We start from the raw sequence: 18,144 nt of genomic DNA, 5'->3' as shown, positions 1-18,144 counted from the left end.
TTTCAAGCCTTCATGCTTAGTAATCACTTGTCTCTAACAGGCAGGGAATCTATCCATACCTCTAGGAATAGAATTTTGCACTTTGTGTCCTTGAAACTTTCACTTCCTTTCATATAATGGAGTCTCTTTTTTAGTATTTATTTCTTTGAAAAATCTGGGATCTCTTTTTAAAGACAACTTTGAGTCATTATCACTCATTATCTTTTAAAACTCTTAACACCTGCACTAAATTGGTGTATCAGCTGGTAATTATTATGCCTTTACATTCCTCAAACCCAAATCAACTAGAGCTTATTTTATGTTGCTTCACATTGAACAAATCTAATCTAAGGTGTAGAAGTGCCACTTCTCCTGCTCTTCCATGCCCCGAAGTTTTGTAGAAATGATTCTGAGTTATTCTCAGCTTTGTAATAGGGGTAAAAAAGCACAAAGTTAACTATGAAGTAGTATCAACCTAAGATTATTTTTTTCCTATCAACTTTTTAAATAGTTTCTTTCCTTTCCCTTTCTTCATGTGCAGGAATTTTCCTTCAGCAAGTCTGTGAGGCACTTATTTAATTTTTGGAGTGCTGCCCTTTCTTATACATCTTGTGAACACAAAGAGCGCTGCTCACAGCAATCTGAAATGTCACAGTCTGTCATGCTGTCACATAAATTGTCACATCATTCAGCGTGTCATTTGAAAGCATTAGGTTATGGACAGATGTTGTCTTCTGACTCCAGCTGAACCACTGCAAGGAGGATGCCTTTTATTACCATCCCCTCTGGCCCATTGATGTGCCAGCACAGCTGCTTGTGTGATCCCCTACTCACCCACTCCAGGCAAGAGCAACAGGATTACTGTAAACTATTTAACTATGAAGCCTTTGCTAAGCCATTTCATTGTAATAAGTCTATGGAGAGCTCACCATGACCAGCTCTGCCAAGAGAGATGACAGGGAAGGAACAGCAAGACATGTAAAAGCATTGATTTCTTCCTGCCAGCACCCCAGCTGCTGGGTGCACTTCTCCCTGAGCCCTTACAATCGCTCATCTACAAGCCCAATGTGCTTTCGTTGCTCTGCAGCAAACTTCACACATTTGCAACAAAATGTCCCTTGAATTTCCCCAATGCCTTCTGCCATGTGCAAAACGGAATATGATACAGCTGATAATGCTAGTCAGTGGTACACAGAGAGATTATTCTTTCTTGGTTCAAGAAATAGGCATGCACAAATTTTCTATCAACTTTTCTTTTGAAGTTACTGTGATCTGGGGGAGCCAAAGTGATTCCACTTTACATTATGCCTATTCAGGCACTACTCCTGCCATTACCATTAAGATTATGTCAGTGTTTCCACTAAGCTCTGTGTCTCTGAGGAGCTTAATGTAACCAAGCTGTCAGAATTCATTCTGGATTCAAACATCACATATTGTAAATTCCTAGCGATGGACATTTCCTTTCTGTAAAAAACATTGTCAGAGTTAATTGATATTGCAATATATAAAGCATAGCATTCAGAAAATTTGGTTTTATATTGAACTATTCAATATGTTGCATGTAATTTATCGCAGCCAGAACATTTTGGTCATAAGTGGCCACTCAGAAAAAAAACAACAAAAAACCAAAGAAAAAAGAAAAAGAGACAAAGTTAGAGCCACAAAAGATACTTCTGTGAGGCAGCTGAGCTGTCTCAGGGTGCTGTGGCTTTGCTTTGTGCTTGACAAGGCTTGCCACATGGAACTACTTATTTTGGAGAAAAGTTTTGCTTGACTCTTTATGATGATCCTTCTGGAGGCAGGACACAGGTTAATGGCTTACACGACATCAGCCTTTGTTATGAAGGATAGGCATTGCTCTCATAAACTTTCTGCAGCACTCTGAGCCTCTGAATGAAGCCAGAAAAAACATGCCTCTTACTGTGGCTGCCCAGAGAGGATTTACTTGTCAACAGTTCTCTCATCATTAGAGAATCAGTGTGAAATGCCACAGACATGGGAGGTTTTCTGTGTTAAGATCTGTCATACTGGGGCAGAAAACAAAAGGAAATACCTATTCTGAGTGTGCAGGATGCACCTCTATTCACCTACAATTTTCAATAGGAACAGTGTGTGCCACAGACTGAAAACCTCTAAAGATGTACGGAATGCTGAAGAGAACCACAGCCAGAGAGCTGTGTATAAAACATATATGCTTTGGTACACTCAGTTGGATATCTTGGAATTTTCTACTTTAGGAGACAAAGTTTAAGTATTTTAATATTATTCTTCCATGGGAAGGAAAAAACCCCAGATATTTGGGGGAAGAATCTGAAAGAACCATCAACCTAATCTGCTAACACTTATTCATGGAAATATTCCCACCAAAGTATGAGCAGGACTGTGTCTATTAGATGGAGACACTCACCCCCTTCTCAGACTTCTGTGTCGTGTTCAAGGATGGGATCACATTATTCCAGGAAGCAGGAAGGGAAGGAATTTGTTTGCACAGGAAACATGGAAGAGAATATTAAGGGCATCTCTTCCAGATGATGATGTTGCAAGGGGGCACGCTGGCTTTGCCCTGCAGGGCATTTGGACAATAGAGCTGTTGCCCTCAAAGCAGCTGTGGCAGGGGCTGCAGGTCAGGCAGCCTCTGCATTACCCAGGGAAAACTGGTTTACTCAACAGGTGGCAGCAGCACCTGCAAGCAGGGAAAGCACCAGCAATGAAAGTAACCTTCACACACAGGGTTGGTTTCTCATGACTGCTTCCAGTAGTGGAGTTGCCCCAGTGAAGGAAAACCAGAAAACATAGCTACCAGGGAGTGCTGGCAGCCTATTTGCAGTGAATTACAGGCTGACCAACTTCTGATGCTGGTTGTCCTCTCTGTAAAACACATCTCATACACAATTTTTAAAATTTCCACTTACTGAAATGACAACCCATTTGTTCCTCCCTTACAGTGCATGAACATTTCTGTACTGAGGTAATTTCATACAAACAGTAGGGGGGGAATCAGGAATCTATGGTAGAGTATTACCCAAGTTATAAAAGCAGTTTATTACTCTATTGTGTGTCTACAGTTTCTGGAACATTGTAGCAGATGTATTTTATAGAGGAATGACAACATGTTTTAATGAAATCCAGGTTTAGATTCTGGCAACGTTTCTTCCTTAATTTTATATTTTGTAACTGAGACTACAACTCCACCAGGAAAAATCAATAGAATATTTAGTACACCTCACCATCTCACCTTCATAGATATTTGTATAGAGAAGAAACGAAATTTACGTGACAGACCAGGAGTTACTTTTGCTTTACTTGAAACTCTGTTTTCCTCTGCTGGCACCTGTAAGTTCCAGCTTGTTCCTTTCTCTTCCAGGTAAAATTCAAGCAGTCATTACAATTTTTGCTGGATCTCTCTTGCAAAACACATACTCGTTGATTTACACTGCAAGCAGTTTTGCACTGGATTGGCCTGAACTGCTGTGGCTCTCCAGCTCCCTCCCCACACTGCTCAGGGGATGTGTGACAGGGTCATAGCCTGCATCCCTTGTCACTGCCCACTGCAGGGAGTAGCGCTCTAAGAAAAAATAGGAAGAGCCCCACTGTTCCCAGCTCCCATGCCCAGGCCTGCCACAGAGCTCAGAAGCACTGTGGACATCCTTCTGAATCCCTCACATGCCCAGGTGGACAATATTAGTCTCAGCTGACTACAGAGAAATCACAAGTTCTTTTTTAAAAGACGATGACAGTTCATTTAAGTGTATTTGCTTTATGAGAACACTTCTGACACAGGAGTAAGCATCTCTGCCAAATTTTATTTCTTTCTCAAAGGTATGTGGATGCTGCAGGTTGTCTGACAAACTGCTGTAAGTATTTAAAATGAAGAAGAATAACAGAAATATGAATTGATAATGTTCATCTGCCTAATATGTTATTCTTAGAATAATTTTTTCTGAAACTGAAAAAAAAAGCATCCTGAGGATGCTTTCAGGAAACACCTGATGTGGAATAGTTCCAGCCGAATGGCAGAATAATAACGTTTGGCAACAACACAAGCAACTTTCAACTTTAATCAAGGTCTTACACTGCAGGAGGCAGCTTGTTTACAAGGCACAGCAGTGGCTCTGCCTTGCATACGCCGCCTGTGTCCACGGAGTGTGCACAAGGCTGCACAGACTGAATGGTGCTACTGTCATGTTAACAGTTAAATCATTTTGTGAGATCGTATACAGTAAATAATCTTCAAAGCATTTTTATTAACTTGTGGTCCTTCTGATGACTTTACAAAAAAAAAAAAGAAAAAAGGAAGAAAAGATATACGTAATTTATACAGAAGTATACATTCCTCCCAGATAGCCAAGTCTTGGTGCTCCTGAATTAGGATACCGTCTTGGGGGGTCTCTGCATGCTTTACACATACAGTGACAGAATCCTTTTCTACATCACAAAGGAACAGCCCATTTCAGCCAGTCTGTACCACACTGACTCACTCACCTGCTAACTCACGTGCAAGTTGAATAGGATCACAGAAGCCCAAGAGTTATGGTGCATTTTCTGAGCTCAAATCATTTAAATTCAAAACAGGACAGTGAACAAAAACTGAGGATTAAATGAAAGCAGTGCCATTTTCTAGCAGCACTACAGGATTCTTGAAATTCACACTAGCTTTGGTACAAAACACAGGAAATCCACTTCACACAGAGCACTCTGAACCTAAACCAAACCCCTGATGTTACCATGACACAAAATATAGGAGATACCAGTGATTGTATTTGCAAAGAAATTGTGCCTGTGTTCTTCTTCCACCAGTTAAAGTTGGTTTGCAGTAGAAGCTCCATCAAATTTGAGACTTTGCTCACTCAGTTGATTGTAAAGGTGCTTAAAGTTGATGGTGTTGTTGCCTTCCATAATCAAGATAAAGACCAAGTCCTCTCTGTTTGATATCCTTTATGGGATACATATATAACCATGAAAAATTGAAGAGCTGTATGTAGTCCTTGTTAGAAATAACTCACAAATGTAGCCAATAACCCAGAAGTCCTGGGAGCCCTGGGAACCTGGAATTAGCGTGCTGCAGAGGCTGAGGATAATTCAGCTTATTTGAACTTGCATTCTTTTGGTCTTTTCCAGACACTTTTGGGTCTGATATGTTCGTATGTTCGGAGCAACTTGTTCTGGTCATCTGCTACAATTTTTCTATTTCCTTGGAGGTTTGCTTCCATGCTTGATATCCCAGACTCAGCTGTGCCATTCCTTTATGTATCTTTCCAAGGACATTTTTTATTTGCTATCATCTTTCTGTTCTGTCTAGAAAGTTTTAAGTCATCCCCTATCAACTCCTCTTTTTGTTTTTCCTTCTCAATCACAATTTACTTACGGCAAGTGTTTCATAGGCCAGTGGGGTACTTGACTCACAGTGCTCTTCGCTAAGTGGCTATGTTAGCTTTGCCCAGTCCCATATCCTAGTTGCACCAACATGCTGTCTCATTCATACCTGTCCTAGATGCTCCAATAAACAATTAACGGTTCGCTATTTAAATAACCACTTCCATAAGAACGTGTATTAACAATTCTTAAAGAGGCAATTCACACTTCTGAACCACTTGTCTCAGTGCTCTACAGGCATTCATATCTGAAAATGTTTGAGTCGTATTTTGGGTGTCTCCTTCACAACAACAAAGGCTAGAGACTTGCTCCTATACGCAGTCTAACTCTGCCTCACTACCTCGGTGAGGGGCTTTCATTTTCCCTATAGCATACACTATATATGTGTTTGCACTGCACATATATACACTGTTTGCACAGAACACAGCATCCCTAACAAGTAGAGGGGACCCCTCACCCCCAAAAACCTAGGAAAATGTGAAGGGAGGGTAAAGCAATGAACCACCTCACTGTCACTGAAGGGACATACCCTATTCCCCTCCTCTCCCTCTGTCTCCCAGCTGCTCCTGGACACGCACTTTCCACTGCTCGCCTTATGCCAGGTGTAGCAATTATGGAATCAGTTTAGAAAGTGTCAAATGCAAGAAACTGACGGAAAATCAGCCCCTCAATGAAAAGTTTTATGTTAAATTATGGAACGTAACTTATTCTTGAAAGCATCTAGTGAGGGCACACCTGGCAGAAGGGAGGGGAAAAGCCCTCAGCATGACTGAGAGTAAGGACCGGCAGTGGGAGCTAAATCCGCCCCGCCTTTGGCAAGAGCAAGCACTTGGACTAACTAAGGTACATTTGGGACTTCAGCCTAAACCGGTGGGAACCCAGTTTATGGTGTTACGCCTTGTTTAACCAGACAGCACCCTCCCCAGTAAAACCCACACCTCACAGTCCAGGTTATGGATCACATAACTGCATTTTCATTTCCAAATAATTTTCAACCTTCTTTTCCAAATATGTAGCATAAGAATCTAAGATTTTAGACTAAAAATAAATTGTGATTGTTAATATAGTTAATGAATAATTAATTAATGCTTAAATTTGTTAAAACTCAAGCCCACTAGGATAATTTTTCACATAAATAAACCACTCCAAAAGTTCTAGCAGAAGGAAATACTCAGATTCAGAGCAGAACTGTGCTTTATTTGTTACAGCTGTTCACTTATGATACCTGATTCTAGACACAAATTCTTTTGTTTCAGAAATGGTGGTTCATACACTTAGCCCAAAAAGTGTATTATCAGTGCAGATATAATTAATTTTAGCAGTGTAATAAACTGTATAATTGCCTGGGAAATGAAATCCCGTAAAAAGATGGCAAGGCTGAGTCATTCCCTTTGGTAACTATAACTTAATGTAGAGTAAAAATGATGCAACACTATCCAGGCTACTATAAATGGAAGTTAGTAAAAGCTGACGGTGAACTCTAGTAGATTGTTAGTTCTTTTGTCTTGTATTAGGTAAGCCATAAGTTAACATTTTAAACAAAATGCAGTTTGTTATATTAAGGTGAACTTCGAGAGCTTTTTTTTCATATATGTAGTATGGATTCATAACCCTTTTTCTTCTTTATGATGAATGCAGAAACATCATATGGGAATATAGTTTTATAATATCTTTCTCCCCTACCTATTTTTTTAATAAATAATACATTCGAAACATTTATCTACAGTGTTTGGAAATGTGAAATCAACCCTTAGAGCACAGGTGCTTCAAAGTTACAATACCTTAACAAACACCTGCTTTTTTTCATGGTGCAGAACTTATTGTATTTATTTCTGATGCTAGACTTGCACGTGGGAAAGTGGGCCCTTAAGCCTCCTGACTCTGAGAAGTACACTGCACATTGGGGACCCCGAGACACAGCTTCAGTGGCACATAGCTCTGTTCTGTACTCTGCTGAAAGCATCAACAGAGCATTGTGAGCAGTGCAGGAACGCTGCAATAATAAAGCTTCAAATACAGCTGAACAGGATGGTTAAGGGATGGGAAAATGTGTCACACGAGGATAGGCTGAGAGAGCTGAGACTGTTCAGCCTGGAGAGAGATGTCTCACTGTGTATGAATACCTGGTGGGAAGGAGCAAAGAATGACAGCCAGGCTTCTCAGTGATGCGCCATCAGAGAACCAGAGGCAATGAATGGGCCCATACTAGAAATTTAAACATCATAAGAAAAACAAATTAACTTCTTTTTTTTCTTTATAACTGCGAGGGTGACTGAGCACTGGAGCAGGCTGCCCAGGGGTCTCCATCCTTGGGCATGCTCAGAATCCACTCAGACCTGGCCGTGAGCAACCAGCCCTTGCTGATCCTGCTTTGAACAGGGGTGTGGATCAGGCAGCCTCCTCCACAGCTCCCTCCCAGCATCCGCAAATCCGTGAGTCCCTGATATTTGCTCATTTTGCACCTGCAGGAATGTTCACTTCTGCATAATTTTACAGCAAAACTTAGTTTCTCCCTTGAAATGAGAGATAAATTCACAGCACCCGAGGAAATAATCTAAGTGTAAATTCTGTGAAACAAACGAACCCCTCTTCCCTCCATTCTGCATAACAAACAACTTTCAACACTTGAAGCTATCGCATTAGAAACACGTATTATGTATTTTTTCATATATGTTATATGTTCCCATCTATTTTGTGAGACACAAACACAGACTTAAATTTAACCTAAAAGATCATCTCACTCGTGGAAAAAACCAAGACTGTAAATGCGAAGCCTGGGCGCTTGATCTTTTCCTGAATGCAATATTAGGGGGAAAAAAAATACATTCTAAATATGATCTCCCCCTAATTTACTTCATTCGACTGCTAAATACAGCGGTCGATCGCACTGTTCCCGGACCTGAGACACGCCTTTAACTCTGTCCCCTCACGCCCAGGGAGGCGCACCAAGGACTGAGGGCGGTGCCCCACAGGGCCCGCCCCTCCCTCCCTGCTCTCGCGAGATGGGCGGCGCGCGGCAGGACATCCGGGAGCGGCGGGGCAAGATGGCGGTGGAGTCGCGGGTGACGCAGGAGGAGATCAAGAAGGAGCCAGAGAAGCCGATCGACCGGGAGAAGGTGTCCGGGCTCGGGGTGGTGGTGCCGCGCTGCCTCTCCGGCCGCTCCTGGGCGCGGCGGGGTGGGCACCGGTGGTGCGGGGTGGTGGTGGTGAGGGTTTGACGACGCCGTGAGGCCGCGGGACGGGGAGGCGGGGGGGCGGGGGGGCCGGGGCGCGGGACGGGCGTGGCGAGCGGCCCCTCATCCCCATCCCCGCGGCCCCTCATCCCCATCCCCGCGGCCCCTCACGCCCGCCTCGCCCCGCAGACGTGCCCGCTGCTGCTTCGCGTGTTCACGACCAACAATGGGCGGCACCACCGCATGGATGAGTTCTCCCGCGGCAACGTGCCCTCCAGCGAGCTGCAGATCTACACATGGTGAGTGACGCCGGATCCACACCCGTCGAGGGTGCGAGGCGAGCGGGGCTTCACGTGGTTGGTCCTCGAGTGCCGGAGGGAGTTGGGTGGGCACCGGTCGGAGAAGGAAACGTTGAGGAGGGTTTTGCTGCCACTGGAGTAGAGCGGTTCTGGCTGTGCCTTGGCAGCTGAGAGGGGCGTCCTTGGGAGCACAACTTGGGCTGAGCGCTCCTGGCTGCACACTGAGGCTTAGTGTGGCTAAATTGCCCAGTTACGGGTGCATGACATCAGTGGCTTGTGCTGTGGCCTTGGTTATCACAACGCATCTGTTCAGTGCAGGGGTTCTCCCCTAGTGCTTAAATTTTGTTCCAGTAGCCCCGTTTTTCCAGTACAAGTAGTTGTCCCAGAAGGCTTGAACAGATGTGTGAATGGTTTGTTGGTTTAAGTCTTGAGAGCAGAGTAATGTGATTATTTTTGCATGGTCAGGTAGCAGTGCTTTAACAGAGAGCTACTTTTTAATACTTTCAAATTTATTTTGGAGAACTGCTTTAGTCTCTGTTGCAAACATGTTAGGTTTTGTTTGTAGCGTTTTGAAGAATGCCTTTGAAAATGAATTATGCTCATTTTTAAACCTTCTTTTTTTTTCATGGTATCTGGCATGGTTGTAACTTGTGCATCGTGTAGTTGAATAAATCCATTTTTGTGGCTACTAAAGCTTGCAGTTCTAATTTACTTTTAAGTGGGATTTATGGACTCTGTCCAGACTGTTGGTGGTGTCTGAGCTGTTTGCCATCTGCAGAAGTCAGAATGGGCATTGTCTGTCAGCACACTGCCCCTTGGTTGCCTGAGGCTCAGAGTGACTGTACAGTCTGTATAATTAGAGATGCTTTAGTTGTGATGATTAAGTCCCTTTGTATTTGAAATTCTAGAAATGAGCTTTATCCCTGCTCTGGTTGAAGGCTGGGAAGAGGAGTGCTGGCTGCTAGGGCAGAAATGGAAAACTGTTAATTTCTTTCTGCTTTTACATTTCCACTAATATTCAATAAACTATTTGAATATAGATGTCAACTTAGGTGAGGAGACTCTTACATTGTGCCTTGTATAAACGCATTAATGCATTAAAAAATAAATAGACTCCTGCTGTTTAAATGGTAGCTCTTCTTAGAGAACTGGAAAAGCAGATGTTGAAATGTATACAGAGGTGAAGAGATTTGTCTTAATACCATGGTAAATCAGACACTAGGTAGAAGCTACATTTGCGTTAGGCTGTGTTGTACAGTAGGCAGTGAATTCTCCAGGTTTTATAACCAATAACTAGAGTGACTTCATGAGACTTGACTGTTTGATCAAAATGTGTTGTTTCTCATGTGGTGCAGTTGCGAAATCAGAGGCTCCCAGTGACGTTTCAGATCTCACTTTCAGGTGTAGATATTGAGTGTTCAAAGGCAAGGAAACATATGGTTGTCACAATACATTGATTCCATCTTAAATGTTTTGGGAAGCTTTTTTTACTGTTGCTTTTGAGAACATGAAGCACTTTGGTTTGTTTGTTCAATCTAGGATGGATGCAACTCTGAAAGAGCTGACCAGCTTAGTGAAAGAAGTTTACCCAGAAGCACGGAAGAAGGGCACACACTTCAATTTTGCAATTGTTTTTACAGATCTCAAGAGGCCTGGCTATAGGTAAATGGCATTTCTTCTCTGGGTTACTACTAGATTTTGGGCACCAGAGCAGTAAATTATTATTCATTAGCACTGATTTTCAAGTTCAGAACCCATATACCAAACTTCTGAAGTTCTGTATGACAATCACCACAAACTCTAAATTGTGCTTGGTGACCATCCCTGTTAATGTGTTCCCAAAACAGTGGATCCGTGTGCTTGAAGGCTTTGGTCGCTGTATTGGCGACCAGCCAGAACACCAACCTCCAACTGGAGGTAATGCTTTGTTCCTGGTAGGTCTTGCACCTGAGTTACAGCAATGATCTTGTTGCAAACTCTCTTCCAAAATGGCATGAGCTAACCTTTGTCAGCATCCAGTGGATATACCCTGCTCTGGAATCTGTGGTGTCTTGTGCTGCGTCTGTATGGGGCAAGGGATTCTTGCTAGTATAATAACAGGGTAGAAGGTTCCCCCACCTTCTGCCCTGTCAGAAAGAGGATTTAGTGTAGCTTTTCTTGGTGCACATGATTCTGCAGAGAAAAACCCCAGTGTCTTGTGTACACAGCAAATGTCACCTAGGGTGCAGAGTGGTGTGAGAAGGGGTTTGTGAGCCAATACTGTTCCTGTTTTGGACACCTGGAGAGACCGGCCACTGATCACTAACTTGCCATTCCTCTGCTGCTCACAGGGTGAAGGAGATCGGCAGCACCATGTCGGGCCGCAAGGGCACAGATGATTCCATGACATTGCAGTCTCAGAAATTCCAGATAGGAGACTACCTGGATATAGCGATCACTCCTCCGAATCGCGCACCTCCCCCATCAAGCCGCATGAGACCTTACTAAACTATTGCTTCTTTGTATGGTTACATATTCTCTTTATTCCTACTTGCTGTTCTAAAGCAGGCTTATTTTTTTGCTTTTGTTGCTAAGCACCTGAAAACAAAGCAGAGCATCAGAAAGGAAAGTTAACTCTTAAACCTTAACTTTTAGTTTATTTGTTTAGTAGAAACACTTATTTTTAGCAGCGCTGTCATCCTGTCCCTGATTGTTGCAGTTTGAATAGTAAATTAGTGTGTCCAATGTTTCAAGACTTCCGTAAAATATGACCAGGAGGATTACAGGTGTTCTGTAGTTCTGTCTTGTTTGGAATAAAGATTGATGTTATTAATCTTTTGGTAGTGTGGTGGTGTATCGAGGCTCATGGTTCTGTGTTAGAAGTTACCAGTGAAGCTGGGGGTTGTTGAGAGGTTTTAGCATTTGGATTTTAGAATCTGAAAAATGGAGGAGGGGGTAGCTCAGGGGTCTCAGTTTTCCATGGAGAAACTGGGCTGTGGGTCTGTGTGGTGTTGCCTGGTATGTTCTTAAAGGAGCAGGATGAAGAAGGGGCATTTCCCAGCAAAACAGTGCAGTATGGGGAGGATGGGGCCCATGGCTTCTTAGCTCGGCGCTTGCCAGTTTCTTCTGTCCCTGCAGGGGGAGATGTTGAGACACACGGGTGCCTCTGGTCTTCGGCTGACCAGGAGCATCCAGGTGGTCTGGGCAGAGCCAGGCACTTGGTTCCTGCACATTGAGCCCCTGTGTGCTCAAAGAAAGGCAGGAGCAGGAGTAGAAGCCACAGTTGCCCCTTAGAGCCTTCACCTTCCTTACTTGAGGCCTGAGCAGAGGCTAAGACTGAAGTAAGTGTTCTGTCTGCTGAGGACAAGGCGTGCTTTGTGTCTTGAGCTGGGATCTATATGTATTTATTTTTTTTTCTCTCAGGAGTCCCTTGGTGTGGTACAGCCTGGGGGTTTTAGGTTCAGTTCTGCCCATGGCTTACTTTTCTGTCCTCCTCTGGCTTCTAAGTTAAGGAGTTGCAGTTTCAGCCTTCATGAATGTCTCTCATTCGCAGAATCACCTGTGTCTGAGTCACTGTCCCCCGAAGACTGAAAAGTGTTCCCCAGTTTTTTAAAGAGAGCTCAAGGAAATACACTATAAATGCTGCTTATAGAGGACTGCACCTGGAAGTGGCAGTGGAGTTGCTCTAGTGTTGCCAGAGTTGGGATGGATGGGATGGTTTGCCAGGATACAGTCACCTCTGGTGTGAGGTAGAGGTGCTCCACGATACTGCTGCTGTGAGGAACAGTTCAGTGACTTCTGTGTCACCAGGGGCAGGCTTGGTCAGGTTCGGGAACCCTGCCACACCTGCCTGCTGCCTCAGCTGTCCGGTGTTTGGCACCTTACAGACCTGCACAGACAGAAGAGTGAAGACTACTGCCAAGTGGCCTCACTGATTGCCACAGGGCATCCTCTGTCCTGCTGAATGAATGAGGTGAGCACTGCAGTAACTGGCACATAATTACAGAATTGTACAGCTCCCACCAAAGGCCTGCCATTAGGAGTACGTAGGAATATGGACATTTCCTCATTTTTGGGTCCTGGTTTTTGCTTTAATTGCATTTAAGGATAATTCTCAAAATGAAATGTAGTCATTATATAAGGCAACAGCGGCAAATGAGCCTGTGTCAGTGACTCAGCTGCTCTGGGAGGCAGCTTGGCTTTGCTGCTGGAATGGGAGACATGGCCCAGTGAAGGCTTGTGCCTGCTCAGCTGGCAGAGAAGAAACACCTCGTGGCTTTATATGTGGTCGCCAGTGAAGCAAATTCACCAGGAAATGAACATGTAGAACTGCCTTCAGTAGCAAATACTACAGCTTGACTGTTTAGGTGAGGAGTTCACCTTCCCTTGACTGCCAAGAATCTATAAACTTCAGCTGATCTCCTCAGCTGCTTTGGGATAAACACCTCAGGAATGAGATTTGCCCTCAAACACTTGCACTTCACACAGAAAGGTGATGCAGAAGTGGAGAGAGTTCAACTTTTTTTGTGCCTATTGTTATGGGAAAAGACACTTGAGAGCTCAGTGTAGTACAGGTTAGGAGTTCCCTACATCAAAAATCCATTAGGCAATCCAGGCCAACGACAGCAGTTGTGAAAACAGACAGCACCAGGGTACAACCATCCAGATGTGGCAAGAAGTGAATGGGAAGTGAAAGCTGTCACCTGCTGAGCTCCTACTGCATAGGAAGGAATTCACTCACAGTGAATTTGGTTTGTCTCTCTCAAAGCTAATATAAAAATTGAAGGATATAAGTCCCTAAAAAGAGCAAAATATGTAGAACATGGTTTTGGGAAATAAAAACATGATCTCAAAATTCATTAACAATGAGTAATCCTGTATGCCCAGGAAGTGGTGTAGACAACATTACATCCAGATTTGTCAATCCACATGATTTTCTCTGTATGCAGCAATTTGATGAGGAATTTTTGTTCCTCATCAAGGCAGCTGGATGACTTTTTTCCTTTTTTTTTTCTTGGATGCTTAAAGGCATAACAGACACAATTCTGTTTCATGTCTGCACTTTCACCAGTAACCGCCCTTTCCAAAGCTTTTTGTCTCCCAGCTGCATAAGACAAAGAACAAGGATGACAGCTTTCAAAAAAAAGGTTTCCTGGCTTTGACAGTTCTTAGCGGTAAACCCCCTGAACAACAGCCAAGACAGCTCTCACCTCCTGCCCAGGCCCTGCCAGGGATACCACACCTACCTCACCTCCCTTGCAGGTGTCCCTCCAGGCCTCACCCCATCACTGTCCTTCCTCAGAGGGCTATTTTTCTCTGCCTCTAACTGGTGACGCATATCTGGACCACTCCTGCAGGTCTCCAGCCCCTGTGTACCCTGGCTCCTCTGGCTGCAGCAGCAAGACCAGTGAGCTGGGGTCCCCGGCAGGGCCAGGAGAAGCACTGCATGTCCTGCCTGTGGGGTGCAGCACAGTCAGATGGACCCAGATACAGAAACCAAGGCAACATCCCCTAATTTCTCCTTTTTTACCCTCAGTAGCACCTACTGGAGGCTGCTCTGCTCCCATAGATGGGGCTTCATGTTCCTGTGTTCCTTCTGGTGTGCATTTCCTGTGTGTCCAGGTTTGGCTTGTCATGAAGGACTGTCTGCCATGCTTTCCCAAGCAAACTTGGTTCTTAGAACTACTTTTTTGCCCCCTCATTTTATCCACCTAAACCAACTCTGTTTTCATAGTCTCCTTCTGATTTCATCACCTCTCCACCACAGGTGTAGTCACACATATGTACATACGTACAGGAATGCACTACAGCCCCAGAGGTGCAGCCCTGGCCTTCCCTGCAGTGGCAGCACAAGCCTTTTAAAAGTTTTTCTGCGACGCTTCAGGGAGAGACTGCCTGTGTCTCTGGTGGAGGAACTGGTATGGGCGTTAATTACCTCCCTAGTTAAGGAGTGAGGACAACTCACACACTTTGTCAATAACCTGGGCAGAATCAAGCACACTCCTCCTTCCAGCACCATTTTTGCCTCCTGACTGGAGCAGTTGTGGAGGGACTTACATTTTACTTTACAACTCTGGTCAAAAGCAGAAACAGGTGTGAAGCAGTAGGAAAATATTAAGCATTATCAGCAAGTTCTTACTTTTGTAATGGAAAGCATGGAAAAACAAGGAGGTCTCCAAAATCCTGTTGTGTCAGAGCAAATGAATGACAACAGCTATGCTAATGTTCAAAGAACATTACTATGAGTAATGCAACAGCTAAGGTGCACCCTACCACAACCAAAGCAATCCAATTACCTGCTGTTGTTGTCTCAGCCCTTGTGTCTGGACATTACAGCAGCGGATCAGCTGGGTTTAAAAAAAAAATAGTATCCGTTCCTGCTGAGGAGTGTGCCTTGTAAATCAGCCGTGTGGTGTCATGCACAGCCCATGCTGTGCCTGGCCACAGACACATCAGTGGTGAGGAGGAGATGCCTGGCTGGTGTACTGGGGCAAGGCCCAAAAATGCCTAAGGACTGGGTTCAGAGGGGCTAGGGTGTTTGGGACCCTCCCTGGGGTATTTCTAGTCTCACAGAACTGACAGGCTTCAAGCAGAGACAACCTGGCCCAAAAACTCACTTGACCTCTTCAACACTCAGCAAGAAAATCCAGTGCACTCAGCAAGTGACAGCTTCAAGGGTGCCTCTGGGTGAGCTCCACTGAGTGCTGGCTGACGTGTGAGTTCTCCACACTGTGTTTCTGCACCTTGCCTAGGCTTTAGAGGACAGGAGGGGAGAGCCCCAGTAGTGGTTGGTGGGGCATTTGAAGAACAGCACCCAGCATGCGGCAGTCTCGCACCAGCCCCCGGCTACCTGCCTGCTCAGCTGGGGCTGTGTGGACTTCTGTCCTGGGGCCTGCTGGAAAGTTTGCTGCACTCCTGCTGCCTTTGGCTTAACCACTGCACTGGAGGGCAGGAGGCCTATGCTAAGAAAGGGAGAAGGGAAGCACAGGCACATACATCCTACCAGCGCCACAGCAGCCCACGCCAGTCAGGAACAAACCACACCACCCCTGTACCTACAGGGCCCTCTTCCAAGGGCGAGGTTTGTCCTAGCAGCTCTGTTCCTTCCAGCCCAATTTATGCACAACCACCCAAGCAGTTGACCCAGGGAGGGGGGAGTTTGTGAGAAGAAATGTTGGGTGCTGGGATGAAGAAGAGGAATTGCTTCAGCTGCCACTGAAGTGCTCATGGAGAAACAGTGTTAGGCAACCTTTCCAGAGCAGCTGGACCGACAGGATACAATTCATCCAGGCAGGGAAGGAGGATGTCCCAGCTTCTACTCCCCCATACTTTCCCTTCTCATGCCTCAGAAACTGCCAGTACCTTTGCAGGCAGACAGTGATTCGGGTCAGTGCACAGTCCATGAACAACTTAATCTTGGAAAACAGTAATTAGTTCCTGGTGGTTGGGCAAGTGGGAATGGATTCCCCTGCAGCCACAACTGCAGTGACACAACTGACAACCTATGGTGTGGGACCTGCAGCTGGGGTAAGAAAGGTGGGACCACGCAGACTGCCTTACAACAATTGCGTAAGCAATCGTTAGGAAACACAGCCACAGGGCTTTAAGCCAGGAATACATTGTGCCAAAAACTATGGAAGCATTTGAACACCTTCCTGTTGGGTATTCTGCAAACTATGCTTTGCTTGGTCTCTCCCCAGGAGAAGTGCCCATGTAACACAGCGTCTTCTTCCATGGACATTTCCCATGAATGTGCATTTGTGCTACTTAAAACTCTTCAATTTTAATTAGGCAAAACAAGATCAAAGAAATTCATGGATCTGGTCAGCTCCCTACAATGATGTCAACCTTTGTGGTACTAGGTATTACTGTAAGGACAGCATGAGGTTTTACATTTAAGTTGATAGATAATATAGCCAGCACCAACCAATATCTTCCTGATAAAAAGTTGTATTCCTGTGGACTAACACACTTGTGATTCCATAGCGCAGCCACTGGCTGTTGTCATTGCTCCATATAAATGCCACAATTTCTGTATTACTGTCCCATGGGGAAACAACAAGGTACTCCCAAAACAGAAGGCAGATTGAAAATCAGCTACAGCTGTTGATGGAGCACATGAAACTACCTACCAGGAGTAATGGAACATCTGAATAGTGAAAAGAGGGAACAAAGCAAATATTACATTTTACAGAAAATTTAAAGTGTCCATGGCACTTTAAAAAAACAAGGAAGCCTGGAATGTAGTTATTGCTCCAGTGATTTATAAAAACATCCATAAAAGCACAATGGGCAGCACTGAAAGCAACGCTTGTCAATTATCCCTTTGACAACCATCTGGGAAGTTTCATTTCACTGCAAGAGCTATAATTGTGTTCAACCTTAGGCAAAGTATTTCCCAGATAAAAAAGCACTGACCACCTTAAGCGACTTCCTTGGCAGAACTATTGAGAGAACTATTCTTTGACAACAAATGGGATTATGGAGAGAAGCTTCTGTTAAGCTGACACATTTGATATACTTAAAAAAAATAAAAAAGATTAAGAACCACAGAAAATGAAAGAAAACTAAAGGCTATGCTTTTTTGTTTACTTCCCCGATGTCCTTAAAATACTGAAGTGCAATTTTGCACTGGATTCAATCTTCCCTGACAGCTGGCTACTGCAAGAGGATGTGACCCCATTCTCACCCTTCCCTTACATCTGATGTAGCACTCACATGGGCAGAAGCTGAGCTTGAGATTACTGTTGGGAAGGACAAACTAGAAGAGAAAACAAAATCAGTTAGCCTTTCAGTGTCTTGGCAAATGGAACAAATCCACTGTAAAACTGCACAGCCCCTAGATTATGTGCGAAAGAATTGGGGAAACAGCCTCTAGTGGAAGCAGCCCCCAGCTAAACTAAATAAAGCACAACACAGAACTGAGTCAATTTTGCCTGTTTTCAGGTGATGACCGTCTCTCACCAAACTACTGCATTTGCTACTTATTTAGCTACTGTTTATCCAAACTGTACTTACCGACAGGCCAATGCTGTTAAGAGATTTCCCCCACAACAAGCCAACATGTAAATTTTAAGTTCTTTTGCATCATTCCCACTCTGACAGGTTATTACTTTAGTGTGCAGCAGGACAAGCCTTTCTCCAGCAGCAACACTGGCTTAACTGGAGTTTTACCCTCTTCCAGCCCCATGGCTAGATCCTTGGTTGTTCCAGTATATCAGACGGCCACCTGTGTGAGAACTGATCTGAGCAGGAAAAAACCAAGAACATAAAAAACAAACCAGTAAACTTTCTCTCTCCAGCTTATTTGGAATACAGATAAGTTTCCAACAGAATCACAG

The 18,144-nt window shown here is 44.3% G+C and overlaps 1 protein-coding gene across 1 annotated transcript; it reads left to right on the top strand.

Moving 5' to 3' along the window:
- The first annotated feature begins 8,348 nt into the window (after positions 1–8,348).
- On the top strand, positions 8,349–11,641 carry SAP18 (Sin3A associated protein 18). The gene is made up of 4 exons (XM_027652545.1): positions 8,349–8,468; positions 8,715–8,824; positions 10,364–10,486; positions 11,155–11,641. The coding sequence occupies exons 1-4, from the start codon at positions 8,355–8,357 to the stop codon at positions 11,309–11,311; spliced, it is 504 nt and encodes a 167-aa protein (XP_027508346.1). The 5' UTR covers positions 8,349–8,354; the 3' UTR covers positions 11,312–11,641.
- Positions 11,642–18,144: the final 6,503 nt, after the last annotated feature.

This window comes from Corapipo altera, unplaced genomic scaffold, assembly GCF_003945725.1.
Source record: "Corapipo altera isolate COAL_440 unplaced genomic scaffold, ASM394572v1 0, whole genome shotgun sequence".
NCBI classification, from domain to species: Eukaryota; Metazoa; Chordata; class Aves; order Passeriformes; family Pipridae; genus Corapipo; species Corapipo altera.
This window is presented reverse-complemented; position numbering and strand designations above follow the sequence as displayed.

Excerpts from the sequence above, each read along its gene's own strand:
- SAP18 (XM_027652545.1), top strand. The coding sequence starts at position 8,355 with ATGGGCGGCGCGCGGCAGGACATCCGGGAGCGGCGGGGCAAGATGGCG. Across the intron at positions 8,825-10,363 it reads GAGCTGCAGATCTACACATG|GATGGATGCAACTCTGAAAG; the intron begins GTGAGTGACGCC and ends TGTTCAATCTAG. Across the intron at positions 10,487-11,154 it reads CTCAAGAGGCCTGGCTATAG|GGTGAAGGAGATCGGCAGCA; the intron begins GTAAATGGCATT and ends TGCTGCTCACAG.